Source organism: Phaenicophaeus curvirostris, chromosome 2 (assembly GCF_032191515.1).
Source record: "Phaenicophaeus curvirostris isolate KB17595 chromosome 2, BPBGC_Pcur_1.0, whole genome shotgun sequence".
Classification (NCBI taxonomy): Eukaryota; Metazoa; Chordata; class Aves; order Cuculiformes; family Cuculidae; genus Phaenicophaeus; species Phaenicophaeus curvirostris.
In genome coordinates this window covers 19,129,351-19,155,766 of record NC_091393.1, presented here as the reverse complement: position 1 = coordinate 19,155,766, position 26,416 = coordinate 19,129,351, and the positions used below count along the sequence as shown (strand labels likewise).

Here is a 26,416-nt window from a genome sequence, read left to right as displayed (position 1 = left end):
CAGCTATGAGTACATGATTCCGCTGTGCCTAGGAAATAACGAAAACGCCAAAAGATTAACTTTGTTACAGTTGTGACATGACACTTATCCAAAGATCACTACTTGGATAAATGAGAGCTGGAGTACAGCAACTCAGCATTAAATGTTTACTTTATTCTTCTGTGTGTGGAAAACAAATAAAGAGTTATAGATAATCTTTATTATGTAATGATGAACAGCTTTACATTCTGGGAACACATTTGGGACATGAGACTAGAGGTTGAAATAATCTGGGTAGCAAAATCAGTTGGCTTTATATAAGGGGAAAATCACAAATTGTCTTTGGACTGTGTGACTAGCAAGGCAACTGGCAACCTATGTAAACAATTTAATTCTAAAAAAGTATATATAGTTATGATAATAGCCACTTAGGTGTAGAGCAGTAGATTATACTTGGATGCCTGACAAGCTGGCTGAATCAGCTGGGAACTGCTCTGCACAGGAGTCACATTGCCAGAAGCTGGAGTGATTGTCCCCTGGGTGTACAGTGCTAGTCTCAAATGAATTACAGGGGCTGTGACTATGATTAGTGTGAGTGTGAAGAGTGAGGGTGTCATAGACTAGAATAGCAATTGCTATTTATATTCATCCAGATTTGGAAAAAAAAAATATTTCCATTGGAAGAAACTTCAGTGATGTACATCTGTTACTGTGACTACTCTACCCCATATTGCTCCATAATAATTCAGTAATGATCCACTTCTCTCCAGTGCTCTGCATGACCCCATCCGTACTCACCATACCACCTTCACGACTCACTTCTTCCCTAGCTCTCTGCTAGCCATGTTGCACACTACTTCTCACCCCTGCATACAGCCTTGCTCTAGTTGGATACGTGGCCCCACAAATTCAAGCTCCTGTACCTAACTCTTATTCATTAATGTAGTTCCACGGATTATCTCTTGGTCAATTTTTAGACACACCTGTCTGTGCCAGCACAAGAAGCAAGAAGAGAGGCCTCTTTGCTTACTTACAGAACACATTGCAGCTCCACTTCTCACATCATAATAGAACTAGCATATGAGGTAACAAGTATCATCTCTAAATTTTATTGTATTTGCTTGTTAACTCGACCTACTCTAGACAAACAGGAATGCATATCATAATAGGCTAGAATACTGTCTTTTTTCTTTAATTAACTTCACTTATCAATGTCCTAGCAAAACCCTACAAGGGACCATACTCATCCCTTAGATGTTATTGTTGAAAAGCTGTAAGCAATTTTTAGTCTTTGCATAGTTTATATCTCTTCACTTATTTCCTATTCAATATGCTACTCCCCCAAAATCAAACATCTGAAATAAAAATAAATAATGAAAAAAAAAAATACCTGCTCTTTTGCATAATGATGAGGGAGACCACCAACAAATATGGATCCGGTTTCAGGCCATGAGCTGGACCAGAAATTGCTAGGCATACTTGTCTTTGCAGATATCCCCAGGACTGACAATTCTGCTTCACATGGTGCCATGCTCTGCCTGCATAAATTTAGAAATAAGCACATTTTACTACCATCTGTAGTTTACAGTACTGTTTATTTGACAAACTAATTAGGCTGTTACTAAGTCAATGAGGAAAGAAAATCAAGTAAATAGATATTTTTATATTAAAGACTATACACATAAAGGAGCTGTTTAGCAAGCTGTAAGTTGGCATGTCTTTGTAGTTTGTAATTCCAGTAAAATGAAGCCATATTGTACATCTGAGCAGTGTAATTGCTAAAAAGGCCAAAACATAATAATGGCTGAATAATAAAGTTAGGCAATTTTTAACAAGAAGGTTTTGTGATTTGAAAAGAAGGCATCCATTGACTTCAAATATTTTAAATATTCCTCTTTTTCATTACAAAAATAAGAAATCTCAGAAAAGTAATTTAAAGTAAATTGCATTTTAGAGAGTGCAGAGCTGCTATAATCTGTAATACTTATCTTCAAAAGCATTATTCGTGAAACTGAAGGCAGTAATATTACACCCTGAAATTAATACATATATTTCCTTTTCCCTCCCCTGACCACACGTCTTAACAGTGTTGCTCTTAATAGCATGTATAAATTGTTAACAGTAAACAAAAGGTGAAAAGTAAACAATTTGGCTTTCTTCAATTTTACTGTCATCATGTAAAGCTCATCTACATTCCAATAAGCGACTGGCAGCCAGTACTCTGTCTTCATGAAAGAAAGCACAGTGAAGAAATATCTAAACTGAGCAAGAGTCTCTAATGTAGAGATTTCTTTCAGCCTATCCTTCTCTTTGCATAAGGAACAAAATAGAGTTCAATCAGCTGTATGCTTTAAAATACTCAAATGTCTTTGTAATATAGGTGTCACAAAAAATCTATGTGAAAATAGCATGCACCAAACAAAACTATAAAAGAAAATGTTTGAAATTTATCTAGGATGCTATAGCTAAAGTAGGAATTCAGTTTTTTTCTAATGCAAAATTAGCTTCTGAAACTTATTAGTTACAAAAACAGCATAGAAAGTTTTCTTCTCTATCTGATGTCAGCTAATCAGGTATAAAAGATTTCTCACCTATTATTTGGTCAGCTCTCCTATCTTTTTTTAATTGAGAGAATCGAGAGTTAACATCAGCAACATTTGCAAACTGTTCTCTTTTTTCTGTATAATTTCCATATAATTTTGATACTTTCAGAAAAATATGCAAACATGGTATTAGTCTTTCAACAGGAAGGACTATAAATGTTTCTGAAAGAAAAATGGCCTATCCATCTTATGGTAAATAAGTTCAGATGAAGACTATGAAGTATTTTTTTGTTCTTAAAATCAATGTTAAAGAAGAGAAATAAATTGGAGTTTTAATTCAGTTGACTAAAAATAAATTTCTTAAGGTATCAGTTCAGGAGATTTTTTATTTTTTTACCTCAATTTTTACAAAAGTTTTTTGAAATTGGCTAATTAATGGCTAAGATGAATAAGAAAATGAAGGAGAAAATTATATCCAGAACTACAATCAAGAAAAATATTTTCCTATGACATTTGTAGATATTATGCAGTGGTTGCTTGTCTAAGCACATACATAGGGTTTTGCAGCACACCATTTCCATTATTTGCTTACAAAGGAAGTTTGCTGGTAATATAACTAAGTTATACAAGCATTCTCAGCAGCAAGGTAGTTTGCAATGATCAAGTAACTTTTCCTAAGGCTTGAATGTAGTGTGATACCTTGGATGTATTCATTTTATAGAAGAAAGCTTTCGTGAGAGTTCTAAGGAAAAAATATTTTTAATTAGCTAAAATTTCTTCTTTTTTGATAAAACGATAGAATATTTGTGCATAAAGGCATAATAATAAGATAACAATCTTCCTGAAATATTTTAAATCAGAGATATTTTAACACAATGTAATTCTTAAGATTGCAGTAGAAGAGGGTCAGGAGGGGAACTGACAGGCTTCTTTTTTTTTTAAAAAAAATACCTAATCAACAAATATGGTAAATAAAGGATAGCTACCCGAACAACTTATTTTATTTTTTTTTAAATTACTATTTCTTCTACATATTTTGAGATGCTAATGCCGCAACCAGTTACATTACCGTATATATAATCATCTTATTTCTAAATGCAGTTCTTTTCATATTAGCTTTAGATGTATTTGTTAGCTTGTCCTTAATAGTTCATATGATGGATATGCAGAGGTATTTTTGTGTGCATATATAAACGTATTCTGAAATTAATTCTCAGCACTTTATGTCAGAAAACAAGTTAATGCAATTCAATAGAGTGAGCTGCCTTCGTCCTAAGTTTTTTAGAATGTCAGCTATGCACCTTTGATTGTGCTTGACTGAATCTAGCATGGTCTGGCCAAATTAGAATAACAACCTTAAACCATTACTGTTTAGCATTTGGTGATGATACAATCACCGGCTCATCTATGCACTCCATGAGATTTCCATCAGGTTTTTAAAATCCTTTTTCTACAATCAACACATTGGGTCATTTAAAAGTCAAGTAAAAAGAAAGAGCTTTTTGCATAATTATAAATGTGGAAATGCATACAGCGACTCTCAAGCACTTTTACTGGGTAAGCTACTAGTAATTGTGCCTCAGTCCAGCCCAGCAGTAATAGTTCACAGATTCCTCATATGTACTGACATAAATGTAATGATTAAATACTGGCCTATTAATTATAACCTGAAGATGAGTTCTGTCTAAACAGTATTGAATCCACTGCTCAGTGCCTCACAGGTTAGAAGGATGGAAAGGTCAGATAATAATTTGATAAGTGTTGGAATAACAGTACCTAAACATGACAATGTCTACATGAAATCCAATTCCTTTTACTTACTGCCCTTACTTGCTGACATTTGGTAGTGATTATTAAATGACATGTTTGGGATTATCATAAAATTATAAAAAGTTAATAAGACAAATGGGGAAGAGGAGGAGGGAAAGGGGGGTGTCTAGAGAAACTATTAAGTGTCTGTCATGCTCTGCAACCTCACTGAGAATTAAGCTCCTTTAATCTAGATTTCCTGATAAAAAAATGGAAATTTCTGATTCTAGAAACAAGATTGAAACTTTTACTCATCTCTAGCAATTTCACTTCGACTGTGATCAAGCTGAACAGCAATAAACAACTCACTAATCACCCTTGAACTATTCAGGGTGTAATGTTAGAATTCCATCTATTAAATAAAAACTGTAGGTTTACAAACAACTATATCAAATTTGATTTGCTATCTTTGAAAATTAAACAGAATTTTTATTATCATATATTCTACAAACCAGTCCCTAAGTTCTCAGATGTTACTGAAGACAACTGTTTAATTAATTACACTTAGAAACTTTTTTTATAAATAAATTATGCATTTAATTATTATTTTGCAGATTTCTTAGCTTAAAAAAAATCAAAAGCAACTCTTATTTCCCTCAGTTTTCACTCAGTATCTAGTAGATTTCATTTTCTGGTTTCACACTCAAAACAGTATTTGCGGTAGAGTGGTTATTTCTGTAAAATTATTACAGAAAATAGATCTATTGTCACAGAGAATTGAGAGTTATGCTTTCTTAATGAACTTTTAAAAAGTGGGATCAATTTTGACACAGTAATGGTTTTTAAAACCTTAAGGCTTTGCAAGGGTATTTGAGACAACTCTAAAACTAGAATACCTGGAACTCTCTGCTCGAAGAGGTCATGCAGGTTTCAGAGAAGGAGGTCTGAACCCAGTTGAATAAAGCTCTGAGCACCTGATCTGCCCCCTTGACTGGACTAGAGACCTCCTGAAAACCCTTATTCTACAAACCTAGTCCCATAGCAATAATACTGAGAGAATAAGGCAGAATCTCATGTTACCTTCAGTAGATTTATTTAGATTTCAGTATATATTTGAATATAACAGTTAGTCACAGAGTCATTAAATTTTCACTCTGCAGTTAAGATGCATCATTTAAGAGTACTCACATCTGTTGGTGCTGTCCTGGGGACAGGACAAGAGGGAGTGGCCTCAAGCTCCACCAGGGGAGGTTCAGGCTCGACATAAGGAAAAAATTCTTCACTGAAAGGGCCATTAGGCAATAGAACGGTCTGCCCAGGGAGGTGGTTGACTCGCCTTCCCTGGAGGTGTTTAAGGTGCAGGTGTATGAGGTACTGAGGGGCATGGTTTAAAGATTGGTGGGAATGGTTGGACTCGATGATCCGGTGGGTCTCTTCCAACCTGGTGATTCTATGATTCTATGATTCTGTGTCCTAATGTGACACCAAGTAGCACACATTTTCATATTGCAGATGAGCTAATGAGTCAACAACATATTTTTTCTCATTCCTTCTGACAACAGAACCACATTTCCAAGACCTGGAGCTGACTTCCTAGTCTGGTCTTAGAGAGTGGTTTAACTAAGTAAATAAGAACGTAGAAGCTAATAACAAGGTGTCATGTAAATTGCTGTAAGAGTAGAGGGGAAAAATAATCTCTGTTTCACATTCTAAATAAAGAATATTGTACCCCCTTATTCTTTTCACAGAGGTTACACTTACATTATTAAATTAAAAGTCCACAACATGAATTCAAATCCAGACGCAAAATAATCAAGTCTTACCGTTCCTATCAATCACTAAACCATACCCCTCAGCACCTCATCCACTCGTCCTTTAAACACCTTCAGGGAAGGTGAATAACCACCTCCCTGGGCAGCCTGTTCCAGCGTCCAATGACCCATTCTGTGAAATTTTTTTTCCTGATATCCAGCGTGAACCTCCCCTGGCGGAGCTTGAGGCCATTCCCTCTTGTCTTGTCCCCTGTCACTTGGGAGAAGAGGCCAGCACCCTCCTCTCTACAACCTCCTTTCAGGTAGTTGTAGAGAGCAATGAGGTCACCCCTCAGCCTCCTCTTCTCCAGGCTAAACACCCCCAGCTCTCTCAGCCGTTCCTCATAAGGCCTGTTCTCCAGCCCCTTCACCAGCTTTGTTGCTCTTCTCTGGACTCACTCCAGAGCCTCAACATCCTTCTTGTGGTGAGGGGCCCAGAACTCAACACAGGATTCAAGGTGTAGTCTCACCAGTGCCGAGTACAGAGGGAGAATAACCTTCCTGGACCTGCTGGTCACGCCGTTTCTGATACAAGCCAAGATGCCATTGGCTTTCTTGGCCACCTGGGCACACTGCTGGCTCATGTTCAGTCACTGTCAACCAACACCCCCAGGTCCCTCTCCTCCAGGCAGCTTTCTAGACAGACTTCTCCTAGTCTGTAGCACTGCACAGGGTTGTTGTGCCCCAAGTGCAGGACCCGGCATTTGGCCTTGTTAAACCTCATGCCATTGGACTCAGCCCAGTGGTCCAGCCTGTTCAGATCCCTTTGCAGAGCCTCCCGACCCTCCAGCAGATCGACACTTCCACCCCGCTTAGTGTCGTCTGCAAACTTGCTAAGGGTCCACTCAATGCCTTCACAAATCCTGACACATAATAAACTTTTATGAAGTTATCATTCCTCTTATATTTACCACCCAGCCTAGTTATCACCTCCAGTTCTGAAACTAAAACGTTCACTGGCTAGTGCAATTCAGGAATCATTCCTAGTTCTAATGCTGCCAACCTATTTTGCAGTACGTAATTTTATAAACACGATCTGGGACCTGCCAGTTGGCCTCAGACTCAGAGAACAGTCTTCAGATTTCAGTTTAATTTACAACTATAGATTTAGTTAGAAAAAAACAACTCAATAACCTATGCCTCTGGCCATTTCTGGTTTTGCAGTTGCAAAAGCTTCGAGTTTCCTGCTGTTGACATTGTAACAGCATTAAATGCCATTTACAGAAATAAACTTAGAAAACAGTATGCACTTATTTCAAGTCAATGTAGATATAAATGAAGTGTCATCTTGGCCCAAATCAGCATACTGTATTCAAGCATTTAGATAGTGGCCAGTTCAGAGTTGGATCAAGAGTCTTAATACTGACATATTATCTTAAGTGAAACTGAAAGACGGCACTGAATAAGAACACAATTACATAGTAGGAATTCATATTTACATGAAGTCTGCAGGCCAGCATTATTTCTGGTCTCTGTACCCAAGCTGTGTTCTCTTTAATATAATTTCTATGCTTCTGACACAGGGCTAAGGCAGCTGGCAGCCACAGAACAATGAATGCATTTTTAGTACTAGTAAGGAACCTCTGATGTGCTTCAGAAAATAATATAAACCAAAGTTTTTGGATTGCTGAGTGCTATTAGAGTCTTACTCTACTGTTTTTATGCTTCTATCCTGCAGCAAGTTTTTTCAGAAGTTAAAGTAGAAAATTTCCTGTCTTAAAATTGAGACTAATGAGCTCTTTTGAGATCCAAAGTAAAAGAAGCAGCAATGACAGAAACATTTTTAGTATTTATTTTGTTAAATAATCTGAGCGAGAATAGATACACACAACAGACTGTCCCTTTGATGATTCTAAATTTTAACTTCTGAATGTCTCCTTTGATGGCAGAGTTCTGAAAAGATGTAGGATGTGATTTATACCTAAGATGTGGCATGACTGACTAATTAAGCTTTTATCTTAAAGAGGCTGTAAACCATCAGTTTATATCAAACTAATTGGTGGTATTAAGTTGCTATTAACTGTTATTATGATCAATTTAGTATAATTAAATCCACTGCATTCAATTACATTGTTAGGAAAAAGCAGTTGTTTACTCTCTGTTGACTCATATGAAGTCTATGAAAAACAGTCACACTTTGTGGAATATAAAACCATGCACAAATTATTAAGCTTTGATTTCCTGATATTTTTTACTTCCAGTTAAGATTTTTACATTGCATCGATGCAAAATAAAGCCATGCTATTTAGCTGTAAACAAATGCACTTAGTTTTGATCTTTTGTTTTATTAGATTTAATTTGAGCAGATTTTACTGTGTGAGACAGATATGCAAGGAGAAAGTCTACTTTCATTATTCTCAATTTCTGTAAACTAACTGCATGATCTGAAAATACTAATACCAATTTCTCTGTCATAATTCCTAGGTTTTGATCCTTTCCACTATTCCTTCTTTCTCTGAGAAATCGTAGTTCTTGTTGAATGAAAAAAGCACTTATAGAGAATTCAGAATAGCAAAGGGTATTCTGACATGTCTGGCAATGCAGAATTGAGATCTTTACTACACAGTATTCAAAATGAGTATGTTCATGTAACATCAGCAGTAAAGCAACATGAGTTTGTTTTCTGAAGACAAGCTTGTTTCTGAAAGAAAGGTAAATTTCTCAGTTTAAAAAGACGAACTTTAAGTTAACATGTCAAAGAAATTCTGAAAGTGCATGGAGGACTGTGAGTATGTTCGGTAGATGTGGTAGAGACTGGATCATCTCACTGGCACTTACTCCTCTATAGAGGAGGTTTGACTGGCAATTTAAACAGAAGGGTAAATTCCAGCATTTATTCCATATGTTTCTCCTTCCTTTCCTGCACAGCAATTTTCATTGAGGAAATGATTCAGCTAAAACCAAAGAAATATATAATTTTATCTGTACCAGTTCTCTATATGAACAACATCATCTTAATTTGAAAAAGAAAAAACAAACAAACAAACAAAAAAGAGATGGAGAACAAAGCACCTTGAACATGGAAAATACTCCAAGTATAACTGAGGCCAAAAGTCTCCCTTTAAAAGGAATTTGAATTTTCTCCCTTTAAAAGGAATATGAATTATTGAACACTTTTCATGAAGTGACTTCTCCAGAAAGATATAAAAGTAGCCCCCTCTTTAATGACAGACTTTGTTTAGAGCACAACATAATTTGATTTTTAAAAGGTAACTTTTTAAATAAAGAAAATGTAGAAATAAGTGTTACAGATTAAATAAAAGGCTTGAAAGCAGATTTAGTCTCTAACTTGAAGAAATTCCTTATTATATATTGTTGGTCCTGAATAAAATCTTCCTTTCATGATAAGACTCATCATCATGCTTGCTTCCTACAGCAGGCAGACTCTTTGTTTTCTGTTAAAGGATTTTCCCAGTCTGCGCTGTTGCTGCAGACTCTCTGCAAGCTCCATCCTGTCCTTCAGGGAGACAAAGCATTATTTGCTTTCAGAAGAGGAGCAATTTCCCTGCCTCCAGATTACTCTAAGTGAAAGGGAATCATGCAGGATAAAGTAGAAAGGCAGCTTCCTTCTAACTAAATAGGAGTTAAAATGTACAGTATTCATAACACTCTGTGTGAATAAACAAGACAGCTATACTACTTTTCCCACTCTCTACATATCCCTCTTTCTTCAGTCAGAAAAGGATGGATTGCACCATCTTTCAAATACTCAAGCTGCCTCATATCTGCCTCAGTATAATATTTTTCACAAAACTTACGCTTTCGGGCTTCAGGATGCAATGGGCAGTGCCTCATAGCATTTTTCTCCCAGTACAGAAATGTTCAATTATTTTTGTTTCTCCATTTTCTGGAACACCTCTCAAGTAGCAGAGCTTGAGTTTTGTGATGAAAGGATGTCTAACAGCTAAAATATCTTTGAGGTCAGAGTGAATTACACCTTTTGGATGCCTGTTACCAGTTGTTCATATACTCAGGGTCACATATTTGAGACATAAGGTTAGCAGGTTTGGAAAGGAATCTTTACCCAGCTTTTGTTTTCAACTTTTCACTGAAGTACTGGCTGGGGCTTGCCAGCTGGATTCATTTGGATATATAAATTCCTCATCGATATTCTGGGTTTAGGAAAAGGTGATCACGGGTGAATGTATCTTAGGAAAACATATAGGAAATGGAAACGCTTGATTAAGCTGAAGTTGGTGGCTTTCTGAAAAAAAATTGATAATTTATGACATAGAAGAGGTCAAGCTAGTGGTCCATTGGTGGTCTAATGAATTGTTCCTTCTGGGTTGTAACTTTAAAGCAAAACAGTTTCAGAAATTTTATCTTATATAAAAATAGTGATCTATGTTATTCTCTAGTGTTCAAATGATGTAATATGTTCATCCTTGGAGGGGAAGAGAAGCTCTGTAAAATATCCTCCAAATCCTACACTGTTGTTTTTTTTCCCTGAGCTCCTTTTGTGATGTCTTGTGCATTTAGTCTTAATTAATAGGCATACATTGTATAAAATGAGATTTTGTGATTCTGTGAAAATATATTGACATCACGTGGAAATATGAGAACATAAAATTACTTTATTTACAAAGTCAAATGTCTCAACACATTTAAGCATATAAAAGAAACTACTGGATTTTATGTAATCTATCTATTAAATCTGCTTTCCAAATAACAAAAATAATTCAGAAATAGGATATTGTTATGTTCTGTTACTTTTTATAAGTACAATTTATTTCAAATACTAAAAACATGTCAGTCAATATTATATCTGATTTGTTTTAAAAATTATCAATTTTGGCTACTCTGAGAGTTTGGGAAATTAATAATATGAAGAATGAATTTAAGAGTTACTGTGCAGATCATATGGGATAGAACATGATTTAAATATGCTTAAAAAGACTACCAACTAAGGATATATCCTGAGGAAAAGCCTCCAGCAAATACATAAATTGTTAAGACAGTATCTCAAAAAGATACGGAGTTTAGTGATATGCAGCAGTCAATACGAGAAGGCATGTGGTTTCTTTGCTTTTTCTACTGAAGACAGAGAAAGGCAATTGGAACTAATAAAAAAAATAAACAGTTTGTGAATCTAGAAGTAAACATATTTTTTTTTCACAATAATGATATTTCAAAGAATAGGTAATATTTTTGGTAAGTTACTCCTACTAATGAATTTTGAGATGTTGTCTTTGCAGAAAAAAATATAGTTTAAACTAACTGGCACTTTGAAATACTTAAGTTTTATAGAATGTATTGATACATGGACATGAAACTAATTTCTGGTATTTGCAGACAAAAATAATCTTCAGCAACAGAAATCAACATTTACTCACAAAACACAGGGTAAGTATTATTTCATTGCTTGCTTATTGCTTTCCTTCATATTTCTTCAGAATCAGGTATCATGAAGACATTCTCAGTTATTTGACCTATGTATAGATGAATTTGCTTATCTAAGTTTATTATTTAACTCTTCTGATGATTTTTACTTGGATGCTACATTTGTATTTACTACCCGATTCCTCTCTATCATTTACAAAGTCATTGTTTGTGTAGTGCTCTAAGTTATTAAAAAGGGAGTATTATGTTCTTGGGGAAAAAAATAGTATAACCTGAAAACAATTATTGCTTGAACATCTACTCTTAAGGTGCATCACCATTTATTTTGAACACTTGACCTCCAAGCAGAAGGATACATTAAGTTACATTTAAATTACCAAATATTTATAAGGTAGAGTAATGAATAGAATTAGTCACAGGAGGGAATGTTATTAGCCCAGCTCCCTCTTCTACTTATCTATGAAAAGATTAAAATCAAATTAATACTTTATAACTGTACTGTGCACATTAGAAGAATTAACTGGAAAACACATAAAGATATTTTCTGACTAGCAAGATTTCTAAAGTTTTCCTCCATTTAATGTTTTCCTTATGCACGCTTGTTTTTAATCTCATTGTTCCTAAATCAGAATCTCCTTTTATTCTCTTGCTTCAATCCAGAATTGCCATTATTGTGGCACTGTCATGCTTTGCTAGTGAGCAGTAATAGAGACACTGGGTAACACAAATCTTTAGCACTGATTCCTATTTTCCACACTAGAAATCCAGGTTTTGATATTAGTATGGTTATTTCAATTTTTTTCATAGATTTTGTTCTGTGCTAAATAAAAATGCCTCTACATCTAAACTATATTCTCAGATCACTTTGTTTTCATTGAATTAGCCTCCCTACTATGGATAATGGTTAATAAATAACAGATGTAATCTAACTGGGAATAAGGGTACAATGGAATTTAGGAAACAAGAAAAGTAATTTTGTTGCCAGTGTTAGTAAATCATAAATAAATTGGAGCAAATGTAGTAAACTAGATTTTTCCAAATAAGATCTTCGAGCTGGGAAAAGTTTCAGACTATACAAAGATTAGAAATTGTGAGGTAAGTCAGCAATTTTGTTATGTTTTATATACTCCTAGTTTTGCACTAGGCATTTTAGAGGAGACTGTAAAAAAAGACCAACATTGTCATAGGTAGGAAGGTATGTTTTTGAGAACCCTATCAGCAGCCAGTTTAGAGGTCCAACAACTTAAGTAATTCTTATTGGTGATAAATATAAATTAGGCTTAAGCCTGCATGTGTCCAAGTACTTCAACAAATGTCTTGCAGCTGATACAAATTGATTGATAGCTTCCTTGGGAGACACCTGGGAAATGAAAAAAAGCATGAAGTTCTCTTATACCAAGTACACACTTCTTACGGCATTGCATAAATATTGAATACACTTCCACACTAATTAAGCAGAGCAGCCATCGTTATTAATATCTTGTGGCTTACACAGATTTTTGAGGAGATGGCCCATTAAGCATGTTTTCATTAAGCTGAGTATACGGTATTTAAACAGTACATAAAACAACAGATGGATGACATCTTCACTTACATACTCTTATGTTAAAAATCAAGGCCTGTGTTCGGCACCTTTGTGATAAAGCAAAAATAGGAATTTACAGTAAAAGTAAAATAAAAAAACAGAGAAGCATCTGCAGGTTTTTTTCCTAACCAATTTATGTATCATCTGCTTATCTTACTTATCTGAAAACCCTTGGGAAAATAGCTTTGTAGCATATTCTTAAAGGATAATAAATACAGCATATTATGCACCATATGGATTATCTCAGACCTTCACAAAAAGCCATCTAAACCAAGCAATACACAAGCTCCAGAGTAAGCATATGTTGCATTATGGCATGATTAGAAGGATCTTTTTCTGACTAGAGGAATCAGAAAGCATCTACATCTCAAAACCAGGACAATCAATCATTAGAAGTCTTATAGTTGACTAGTGAAAAGCTCAAATTACAAATATGAGTTAAAGAAGAAAAATAATGCACTATTTAAGAAAAGATAATGGCAGTATTTTGCCGCAGGTTTCTAGTCTGATGGAACATCTACACCAGTTTTCTAATCTTAATACTCATGTTCAATTGAAAAAGTTCAAAGCAGATAGACTTTTAAAGAAAAAAGTTGCATTGATGATATCTACAGTACAATCAATTTATTAGATGATAATTTTGCTAAGCAATTGACAATTGTGATCTGAGATTAAAATTAAAACAAAACATGTTTTTTACTTAGTCGAGGGAATTAAGATACTATTATTATCATTACTGAAAAAATTGTTGAAATGCAGCAGGGTGGAGCAAAAAAGGGACAAATTTCTGATACTGCTGATGCCGTTTGGCCTGTTTCTGCAATAACTGTTAGTTTATCAACTTGTTTCTATGATCGAGATTGAAGATGAAGATTCTTAAAACTGTTAATGAGGGTAGATTTGTAAGGGCTGGAATTAGAAGATTGTGGTAAATCATCCCCTGCATTGTCAGTAAGGTAATCTTCACAACAAAAAAAAAAAAATCTAAATTTCTCAATGTTTGAGCCTCTTTAGTATTTCATTCATAATACCCCAGAGAAATCTAATCCCTGTGGGATATTGCCCATATCCAGTTTTCACTGTAGCTCTTTCACTTTCTTGGTAACATTTTTAAGAATATCAAACCTGTACAATCAGATATTTGAGTGAAACAACTGTAATGATTTTTGTTAATAGCTAAACTTAGTAAACAACTGCATTGGCTTACATATAAAACAGAACTCCCAGGCACTGCTCTGAGGCAAACCTTGACAACCTGCTGGTTTTAGAAGCCAATACCACAAATGCAGGTTTCTTTGATGCAAAAAGTTATATTTTATTCAAAATTATCAAGGTATCCAAGATTTGATATAATTCCAGTCTTCTTATTATTGTATAAATTTTATCAAATGTTACAATTGTTGTATTCCTTCATCTTGAAAAAGGTATTACAGCAACGATGTTATTTTACATTCGAAATGAATGTTCTGGCAAACTCTGAGAACTGGATATATTGTAATGTCTAACAGTAATACGTACATTTATTTGCAAACATTAAAAGGTGTGATATTTCTTTTAGTCACACCAGGAATGATTTCTGTGGGATAAAGGAAGCAGTAAAATGTTCCCTTGTAAGCAGAAAAAGAAGATATTATCACTATCTAATTTTCACTGTATTTCAACTTCTATTACATAGCACTCACTCCTTTTAAATCTGTGTTTCTTTCATTTAATATGATATTGTAGAGTTAGCTTATTCATTGCAGATGGCTTATCTTCGTTAGCTGAAATGCATTGCTTTTAGTGAATTTGAAAGATGAAATTTTTTCCATCACAGGGCTACATCGAAAGGGCTCTAAACAATTAGGTATAGTTGAAGTAATGAGAATGAACAGTTTCCTTCAACAAACTAGTACAAACTCATATTTTTTTTAATTATCTGTGAAGTCTGTTCATAATACTTAACATGTGCCAGACAAAGAAAATTGCACACTACATTAGAGTATTCACTATCACCTACATTCCTATCTGGACTTCTCTGAAATTCCAGATGTCATTATTCGAAACTTAAATTACTTTCTCAATACAAACCAGCTCCGTGACATTTAAACAATGTTTGCAAAGTTCTAGACAGCTGCTGAAGTAGCTGTGGCAATTTTTCACCAAAGTTATTTTAAGTTTTATTGTGCTGTGCTATAATATAGTAGATTAAATTCAGTGTTAAATCCCTAAAACAAGTAACACAGATATTTCAAGAGAGACTTTATCAAGTCTAATTGTCCACAATAAATATGTAATTGTTAATAAAGAAAAACTTTGTAAAGCAGTAGTTATATTTTTCTGTACAAAATATGTTTTCTTAATTAGCTCAAGTACATGTGAAGTTGCATTAAATTAAAAAAGAAGCAACTTCTAGCCAAATCCTTTTGATCTGTACCATTCAGTTTTTAAATCTTAAAACAATGTCCAAACTATTTCCAGTGATTAATTAGTTACAGTGCAATAATTAGTCTGGATCCCACAATCATTATGCAGTCCTCCTCTTTCAACAGCAAAAATCAGTGTGGCCCATCTTACCTAAACTCTTGAAATAATTACCATACTCTGCAAATGAAAGGAGATAACTCTTCCTCCTCTTTTAGGCTCAAAAGGAACACTGGAAACACAAGCTGGGTTGGTTTTCTCTCCAGCTATTGACACAGGCTGATTTATAGATTCAAGCTGTTTTCTGCTCAAAAGAGTTGAGGAAAAATGTATAAAATGTGCACTCACACCATGATGGTTAATGTGTCCCTGAGTAATGTCAATGACATGGCAGTTCTAATGCTCCAGCACTGGTGGAAAACATGTTTTACTCAGTGTCTCCTACAGTACTGAGGGTTCAGGCATTCAGGCTGTTATTTTCAGGATCTTAAATCTTTCTTAAAACAAACAACAAAGGACCAAGAATAGAATTATAATGGATTAAATTAGCTAACAGAATAATAAAATTATGTCTCCAGTCCTCATCCATGTTTTCTGTGACACCTGGGACTTTTTAGACGTGTTCGGTATTCACTGTCAGTTGTCTTTAATGGACTTTCAGAGTCCTTGATTTTTAGTCACTGTTGATACAGAAGCCGATTAATGCCTTAATCATCTTTGTATTTCTTCTCTAAAAAAAAAATTCCAATTCTACTTTCTCTGCTTTGAGATTGAGAGGGAGTTACAAGCAATGAAATAAAGACAACTAGGTATGTTATTCAACCTTTTAGAGAAGTCCACTTTTATCAGTGTTATTGAGATATACTCTATTCCTTCCTGGTCAGAGAAGCGCTTACACTTGGTCATAAATTCCATTAGCATGCTTTAGTTTTATGTTACTCCCTTTTTGGGTGATAGACGCAACTGCTTTTCTCCTTGAGTTAGCTTGCATTGTCTTACTATGTGGTCTGGAGCTTGGGGCTGATTTACCATGCTGGGAAAACATACGACAGCGATGATAGCTGAAATGCAGGAATCTATTTTCCTTCTCACTGACTACTAACTGCCACATCTGAGGCAGCAAGGCACAATATAACAGATACAATCACCAGTACAGCTTCCCATAGAATCGAATAATCCAGTTGTAGTTACCCTGCAAAAGTGCTTCATTTGGACAGGTAAGTAAGTAAGCCAAAAAAGGCTTACTCCAGTAACATATTTTTGTTTCTTCTGTACTCCTCCACAAACATTTTAGGGAGTCATTTATTCCTAAGAGACAAACAGTTATCTCTCTTCTTGCTGGACTAGAGGACTTGAACCTGTCTGGAGAGCTCACTAGGACTCATACCTAGTTTTCCTATAAAATGAAACCAAAACTTTGTCTTTCAAATTCTTAAAAGGATGTGGATTCTAACAGCACAGACATTTGGTCATTAGACGCATCTATGTACATTTGCTTATCTAAAACTCCCTAAAATGCATGCAGATCTTCATTGCCCCTGGGCAAAGAATGTTTTCTTCACAAGTATTTGAAAAGGATCCAGATTCCCAGTGTAAATCATTAATAAGTCTGGTGCACCCTAGAAATCTCAACTAACCCAAAACCTGACTCCCTTTGATTTCTCGTATAATATCCACATGTGACTGCTTTGGTCAGCCTTCTCTTAGATTTTAGAATGGTGAGTATTTATGTTATTTGAAAACATATATTCGCCTTTCCAACTACATTGCCATGAAAGGAAACAGACATAATCTGGAAACAAAAATTGTTGAAAATCTATTACCTACCTCATTTATCTTTCATTTTATCCTCCTTCAATTGCAAGTATTGCTATTTTAAAGAAGTAATAAATTTCAATATAAGTTGCAGTAACAGCAAGTCATGGTACTGCTTCTGTTTATCTATCTATTTTCCAAGAGTCACACTTTCATTGTCAGATATTCCACCTTTTCCTCATCTAAGTAGGTTGGATCTCCTGCACAGTGGCTTCCCTGCCTGAATGCTTATGTTTGCTATGGTACATGATTTCAATAGGAATGCATTTATTTCCATTAAGTACTTCAATGATGCAATAAGCACTGTTCAGCTGTACTCTACTTTTAAGCATACTTTCCAACGTTGTAGTATTGTCCACACTGCTATAACATGATTTTACTGCACACATCAAGGTATCACTCATCTCTAACGACAGAGAATTTAATTGGAATTTATTAACTATCCAACCTAGATGAGATTTGAGGTACTTATAAACACAAACAACAGTAAACTATAAAATTTACCTGATTTGCACTTTATACCATTGTCCATCATCCAATCTAGTGGTAGTGGTGATGTTTTTGACTTCTGCTGCTTCATCACATAAAAACTGGTACTATAGAGTGGGAATAAAATGCTTTTATTACATAATTCCTAATATCTAAATGGTTATAGGATTAAAAACTTGAATTTCAAAATCACAAAATGTTTCATAAAAAACTGAAGGTTGTCATGCATACCAAGGAAAACTAATGTTTCTTTAAAGATCTGGATCAGGAAACCTGTTGAAAATGCTTTAATATTTGTGTATTGTACAATCAGCTATTATCAGGCCTGATTTGCAAAGAAGTTGACCATCTGCAACCCAGCTGAAATTAACTTTGGCCATGGGTTAATTTTGCTTACCATTTTATGGCCTTCTTACACTTCCAGACACGTAATGTAGCATGCAAGCTTGAGCATTTTGGAACACCATTTAATTTCCCATACTAATGTGAACAAGCACTTGATTTCATGGTTTGTCTGCTTGTAATTGTAGCTTGATTGTGAGCTGAGAACCATTTGTTCATTGGGCTTTAAATCTACATTTAATTGACTGGCTTTGTGAATGATTAAGTGAATTCAATTAGTTTTAACATGGCACACTGGGATTTCTGAATAGATTTTTGTCAATGAAAGTACTTTGATATTTTATGGTGCTTATGATACGTTAGAAAAATATTTTTCTGCATCATTACTTTACCATGAATACAAGTAAGATGGACTTAAACCCATCAACATTTTTCAAACCCTGGATAACTTTCTGCCTTTGACTAATCTCATTTATTCTAGATAGTCATAATACAACAAACCATGGTAAATCACATTATTTTCTTCTTTTTATTTGTTTTTGAAATGTATTTATCTATTCAATATGATCATGATATTTAAACATGAAGGCAAATATAGTTCAAATATTCTGTTCCTGACAGACATTTCACAATCCTTGCAGATTTGAAAAAGCCGAACCTTTTTAAAAATTTTAACAGGAAAGTGGAAGATCCATTGTGAGAAAAGTAACTTTTCTTTTAGGATATTTTTATAGACACTTAAATATCTGTTCATATCTTCATAAAGCTCATGCTTTATTTCTTCCTCAAAAGAGAAGGAATAATTTACCAAAGATAAAGATATACTGTGATACACACCTTACTCCTTCATGTTTATTAAAAAAGTATTCCTATTTAGTTTGTCCATGAAAGCCAAACATTTTTATTTTTTTTTTCTGAACTAACATGATAGATAAAGTTAAAGGTTTCTACTCAGAGCCACATGGTAACAGAAATACACTCCATTCACTTACACAGTAAATTTTCTTGTAGCAAATGACTCAGTTCCACAATCTCCTTTATAAATACTTTAATGAACTTACATATTAGGAGTTTCAGTAGGCTTAGGCTTTTTATATAAAACAGAATACTGTGATTCATACAAGCTGTAAACATAATATCTACATTCTTTATTTTTGTCTATTAATATATATTTTTATGAGACATTCAAATTATAATCACTGTTCGATTTTCCTCAAGCACCACCTCTTGTGAGACAATACTAATTGTTTTAGTCTTCAATTTACCCTAGCAGAGAGCAAGTTTGACAACTACCTTTCTTGAAATACTAAAGAACCTCAAGAAAGAAAAAATATCCTAACTTTTACTTACTTACTTCTTCAGTGGGAGATTTTGATGCCTTACCTGTAATCTGCCACGTTTGATGAAAAGTTGAATTAAAAAATGTCCTAGTGTTTCTGGGCTCTGTTCAATATACAGGAGGAGTCCATGAGGATTATAGGTCTTAAATTCCAAGTGGATGAAGTTTTGCGTGTTCAAATGCAAGCCTTGAAATTCCTGGTAAGAATCACCATAATAGCGGGCATAACTAAAATCTGTAAATAGAATTTTCAGAGATGTAATGTAAGTATAGAAATATATTTTTCTTCTTCATCCACTGATTTTTTTATTCCACTAATGGGTGCAAAGATATAGGATATGCTTTTACATCCATCAAGGACACAGATATGAATCTAAAAACTGATGTTAGTTATCTCCTGTCAGAGATTAATGCTGAGAATTAATAAACTGAGACATAAGGGTTTAGATCAAATTATACTAAGCAGACAACTAGGATCAATGCCTAAAAGAAAAAGCTATGAAGATGGTAGCACTTGAAACATAGCTAGCAGATTTGGTTCCCCATAAGTCAAGAATAACTTTTTCAAAGCTAGGCATTCGTGTAATTTTTGATGCAATAATAAGCAAGTTTGAAGTCTTTGTAAAAATCTCACAGTATGGAAAGGAAGGAAAACATTCCGTAACCTAATTATGAAATTGCCATCTTAATAAAATATGTCAACTATTTCTGTCTAAAACAAACAGTGGAATCTTGTAAGGATTAAAGCTGAAAATATACCTTCTGACTACATTTATTTTATCTGATTGATTTATCTAGACCCTGCTTAACCTCCAGCACCCTGTGCCATACCTGGCAAAGGCAGACACAGCTCTTATTTAAATAGATAAAGTATGTGAGTACATGGCTGCAAGCTCACTAGATGACAGAGAAGTACACTTAAAAGGGGCTTCTTTTTAAGCCTTTTTCCCCCCCCCTCTCTCTTCCCCCTCCTCTTTCCTCTCCCATCTTCCATCTCATATCTTCTCCTCTCTCTTTCCTCCCTTCCTTTCTTCTCTTTCTCTCTATTGTATTTTTCTTTCTTCCTTTTTCTTAATTTATCTCTTTCTTTTTCTTTCTATGTTTCTTTTCTTTCTCCTTTTCTCCCTTCCTCTTTTCTTTTTTTTATCTCCTCTCCCCCGTTCCCTTTCCACTACTCTTTTCCCTCCCCTTTCCCCACGTGTAACGTGAGATTATTTCTTTCATTTCTGCACAAGCAGAAATAAATTTTAGTCTCATTTGAAGAAGAACCTGGCATAAAATTATTTTCATGATGAATATCATAAGACTGATAAAAATATATCATCAACTAACAAGTCATACTAACAACTCACCCATCTTGTTATAAAGATCAGTGCGACAATTTGAATTTAGATACAATTCAAAACAATAAATGAATAATTTCATTTTGCTTCACTCAGACCTCATTGAACCATCTGTGCAGTGATTCTGAGCAATTTGAAGGTCACAAATCCTGTTTATATTTTCCAAATCAGGCAAAATTATAATCTGTTCTGACGATCTCCAACAGGAAATACATTATTGCCATGCTTAGATTTTGGACGTCAGTGGTGCTAAGATAAATTGCAAATAATTAATGCCATCTTCCTTTTTATCACTGTAAGAGTATGCTGACTTTTATCCTTTCATTACTTTTCAGAAACCTATTAACAAAGTCAGAGTCGCTGTGATCAAATCCTGAACAAAACTCCTCTTAACAAATTTTGTGGAAGAGGTGAAAAAAGAAACAACAACAAATCAGTAATAAACACACAAAACAATGACACATGATGCAAAAAAGTTGGCCTTATAATTTTTAGTATTTTTTATCTTTAAAAATTCTGTTTTGAAATGTAAGCCTCTATGTGTAAATTTCAGAACACTCAAGCAAAAAAGTATATAAAATTCCACAGAAAACTTCTTCCATTTTATAGACAGAACACTTGCTCTAAGAAAAGGCACTCAGATCTTTAGAGGATTACCTCCAATCCCCCTTGTTTGTTTTCCTTCCTGAGCACTAAAACTTTCCCTCATTCCAGTTGCCCTGAACTGCCCCTGCACATGGTTTTACTTCTCCCATAGAACTGCTCAGATCCCTCCACTCCTGAGATATTGATAGCTAACCACCTCATTTTTCTTGACTCCACTTAGGAGATCAGCTCAGCTCAGAGACAGCAAAGTTGCATGGAACATCTCTTTCTTACAGCCTAATTCCTTCTGTACCTTCTGAGATTTGAAGATGTGGGTTGTTTGTTTGGCTTTGTTTTTTTTTTTTTCACTGTTCAGCAGATAATTGAGTAGATATGTGAGAAGAGGTCAGAACTATGCCAGTGTTTTGCTAACAAGGCATCTGAGCCCCTACATCTCACTACAAGAGAGTAAAATCTGTACTCAGTAAAAGTAAGAGAAACAGATGGATGGAGGAATAAAGCAGTTTACTAATAAATCCTGAAACAATAACCTAACCCTGGCAACTGAAGCCAGCCTGGACTATCTACTAAATTTCAAGAAAGAACAAACCAGAAAAAGCTAGTGGCATCTATGTTGAGCTTTCTGTGTATAATTGAAGCAAGTACACAAAGCACTGCTGGCAAAAACTGTGCTTCATCCTCACCGACATCCATGTCTTTTTATCTTCCTATGGCCACAAATGACGTTGCCCTGCAAGACAGTACACTTCATTATTCCATGGATTTGAGGCCAGTTTGGCTTCTTACAGTACATAGATTCATGCTGCTTACAAGAAAGCTTTTTAAAGGAATCAGCTGCAGTAAAATTGCTGCAATTGCTCTATGTCCATAAATATGAGAAGAGATAATGAGAGGAAGAATTGAAGAATATTTAAGAGGCTCTAGGTTTTTGTGAAACCCATAAAAATGTGCTACTTGAATCACAAATAGCTACACACCCTTCCACAATAGCTATTAGCAAAAAACACCACTGTGGTTTTGCCTATTTTTCCACATTGTTTGCAACAGTACACAATCTGGTTTTATGGAACATAAGCTTTGCCTGTAATATTTCTACTACACTTACATGCAGCTTTTTCATTTGACCTCTACAGTTCACTTCCTAGATTGCTATTTGTCCTAAGACAGAGTGCTCATCACCCAAGCCTTAAGGAAAAAAAAAGAAAGAGAAAAATTGAAGCCGTATTTTATCTTTCACTGTGAATGTCTCACACTTGCTTTCTTAAGAAACAGGAAAGCCCTTTGGCCTATAAAATCCTTTCAGTTGTAGCTTGTTCCCCTGTGTATGTGCAGCTCTCCTCATTTTTCTGTTTACAGGAATTCACATTAATGTCAGAACGTTAAAAGGTTTGAGACCTCACCTTAACAGTCAGCACTACCCAGGCAGGTCTGCAGCCCAGCTGACTGGCAAGCTTCATTAACTCTTGCCAGCACCTACTGAGTTTCCTCTGTTCCTATGACCTTCAGCTGCATCAGAGGCTTTCAAATTTAAAACTTCTCAAAACCTAGACAACTGTAAGTTTTGTTTTTTAAAGGCAGAAAGAGTAATAAAATCTTTTAATGTGCTCATAATCGTACACTTCATTGGGCACTGGCAGAGGCTGCCCAGGGAGGTGGTTGAGTCCCCTTCCCTGGAAGTGTTTAAGGCACAGGTGGATGAGGTGCTAAGGGACATGGTTTAGTGTTTGATAAGAATGGTTGGACTCGGTGATCCGGTGGGTCTCTTCCAACCTGGTTATTCTATGATTCTAAGGCACCGTGTGGATTCTAATAAATTTTTTTCTTCTTTCTACTGCTTCTTTCTATGTTATGTTACATCTTAGGATACAACATTCCTCTTCATGCTATTGTTTTTTTCTTCTTTCATCGACGTATCTTTTACATCAGTTACTATTCCTTTAATTAGAAATACCTTACAACATTCAAAGTGAAGGCATCACTGCCTGCGGGAAGGATTCTGTCATGAAACATATGAAGCATTAATTTGCTATTTGGAAATTTCATTTTTTTTAATAAAAAAAGAAGAGATTTCTTACAATGGTGTATAACTATGGTCATAAGAAAGTTAAATCGGTTTAAAACTGGGGAATGTCAAGTGATAAAAAAAAAGTTTTAGACAAGCAAAATGAGAAGGTCAGAGCAAGGACTGTTTCACTGAGCAGACTACAGACCTCTCCAGCCCCAAAAAAGACTTCCAACATCTGTCCACGGCCCAGGCTTACGCAAACAATGTGAAAGAAGCAACTCTCCTGGGACAGCCTGTCACATTCCACCATAAACAGTGTCATGGCTTCATCATCCTGAGGGTGTGTCTGGCCCACCATACCAGGCATCCACACATGCTTCCCACCTCCAGTGAGCCCAGCTGGCACAGCCGGAGGCCATGGTCCCATGGGTAGTGTCAGAAAGATGCTGAGATGGGGTAAACTGGAAGCTTGCAGCTTCTGGCACATGAGGACAGTTCCTGATTGAACTGCAACTGCCCAGGGCACCACAGAGGCCAAGCAAGATGCTTCAGGAGACTCCTCTGAGCCAGCTCAGCCCTCACCTTGTGTTTGCAGAAAGGAGCAAAGGTGATTGAGACCGTTACTGAAGACTCCGTACTGCAGGGTACAGAGACATCAATCTGGCAACTGACTTGAAGTTTCCAGATGATTGCTGCCTGGCAGGACCAGGTTCCAAGATTTTACACAGAGACACACAAGTCTTGCTCAGCCCACACATGATTAACCATTGCTGCTTTTCCACATGGGCCCCGACAATACTGCTGGGGTAACCTGAAGCACCAAAAGCAGCTGCAGAGCTCTAGGCATGAAGGAAGAAGATGTGGGAGCCCTCAGTCCCACCAGCAAGAGGGAAATTTCCAACCAACTTTGCCATTTACTAACACATCTAACAAAGTCTGGCAAGAGTGGTTTTGCTCGTTAATCTGATGAAGAGGACCTTAAACTAGGTGTGTTGAGGGACAGTTAGCATAAACCAAAGAAAAAGGAGAAGGAAGCAGGTGTGTCTAGGCAACAACATGACAGAGAGTTCTTACAAGTGAGGTGAAGCTAACTCAGTATGTGCTGGTATAGGATAGACAAGATTCTCAACCACTGACATTTGAAGAAAAGAACAGCAGAAGCATTGCAAAGAATTATAGTGAGTAAGTCAGGTAAAACCACAACTATATTAGTTAGTTTTCCCTACCTTTTCATTCTCCTATGAGTGTTCATGCACATCATCCTTTTAAATTACATGACATAGTGAAAGGTAAGGTTTAAAAATATTTTTGTGAATATATTCTTAGGGACATTAGTGCTGGTAACAATTATTCAGTGACCTTGAAACTAATAATTTCACTATTGCTTCCTAAATAAGTCTTCAGTCCTCTAATTAGGATGCCACAAAGCAAATTCAGCCATGATACTTTTCTGTGAAGGCCTATGTCTTGTCTTGTTTCTTCACTTTCTGAGGAACATGGAAATATATGGACAAAAAGTAAATTTTATTAGTATTACTTTATTCTTGGAAAAGGAAGGGACATTTTTATAACTAGTCTTAGTCATAAAGCTGCCTAGTGGGAGTTCTATTTCTAGCTGGAATTTATGTCTTCAGTAAAATATTACTGTTCTGCACCTTGGAAAAGGTTTTCCAAAGATGACTCTAACTACTGTCAATTATAATTAAATATTTTGTCAAAACTTTAGAGTATGCAACCTTTGCACTTAACACCAATAAATTATTTCAAATAATTCAAAACAACTTAACTGTTGTTTGCACTTCCTTCATTGGAAAATGGTCTTAAATTGAAAAAGGTAACTTACCACACAGAAATATGCCTGCTGTCCAAACTATAAAGAATTCATGCCTCCTTAGTTGTGTGAACTCTGATAGAATATAAAAGCAGGGTAAATGGATAATACTAGTTATATGATGCCTCATTTTTTTATCCTCTTTTTGAGCCTTCTGTCTCATGTGGCCTATGCCAGTAGCAATGTTTTTCTTCTTTACTCTCAATATGCTGAAAGTAATTTCAGCTTTCATTTTCTTTACATTTCTATGCATTATCTCTAAAAATCTTTGAGATTTCACATTTAATGAGTCATGTAAATTACTCTTTTGTATTCCAAAATATGGTCAATCATTCCAGTGAGTCCTGGTGGACAGCCACAGCACAAGGAACAAGATTTATTTTTTATTCTCTTTAATGTGATAATCTGCTTCATATTTGTCATCACTGTTTAAAAAGTTTTAACTGATTTTTTAAAGTCTCATGTCTTCCATATACTTTATTTAGTCTTTTCAGCTGAAGCACCTTAAAGACAGAGCAGAGAAATGATCTTCAACCACTATTTCTACTTCCAGATGCAATTCACTGTGAACCTTAGGTTCCACATAACATACCCACAGCTACAACGAACCTTTGTTTTATGCTGTCAAAGAAGTCTATGCCGCATGACCAGCAGAGAATTATAGTTATGTTTTTCTCTCAAAGTTGAAATGTTTTCTAATGTGGCGTGCTAGACAACAATAAAACATGGTTAACATCCAGAACTGTTGCCAGTGCAGCCCACAAGCAGCCTTGAAGCAAAGAAAAACAAATGTTTTGAGTAAACCTTCTTTACTGTTCCTTTGTCATACTTACATAGAGCTACACATTTGAGTAGGCTGCAAAATTCCTCTGAAAGAAAAACATGTCTGTTTTGGAGCTCCTATAATTCACAATGTCTACGCTTCTAGCCTAAACAAACCCATATTTGGGACTCAATGATCCGGTGGGTCTTTCCAACCTGGTGATTCTGATTCATATGTACAAACACATACATAGAATACAGTTGCCTTGAAGGAATGGGAATTCAGACCCTAAATCGCCAGAAGATCCTCCCCTTTTCCTGTAATTATCATGTACCTTTCTTTCTTCAGACGTACATTGGTCATGCCTGCTGATCAGTGTTTTGATGGTTAGCTCCTTCATGTTCAAAAGTCAATGCTGTTAGTAGCTAGATCTACGCTTACTCTCTCTGCTTACCCCGTAAAGGGGACAATTT

General features: G+C 35.4%; 1 protein-coding gene across 3 annotated transcripts in view; it reads right to left on the bottom strand.

Moving 5' to 3' along the window:
* EYS (eyes shut homolog) overlaps positions 1-26,416 on the bottom strand; it is a 774,985-nt gene that overhangs the window by 263,305 nt on the left and 485,264 nt on the right. For all 3 annotated transcript variants that reach the window (XM_069851470.1, XM_069851468.1, XM_069851469.1), the window contains 3 exons: positions 19,440-19,630; positions 17,730-17,821; positions 1,370-1,517 (listed from right to left, as the gene is read on the bottom strand). In XM_069851470.1, coding sequence (XP_069707571.1) covers positions 1,370-1,517; positions 17,730-17,821; positions 19,440-19,630 — 431 coding nt within the window. The remainder of the gene's footprint in view (positions 1-1,369; positions 1,518-17,729; positions 17,822-19,439; positions 19,631-26,416) is intronic.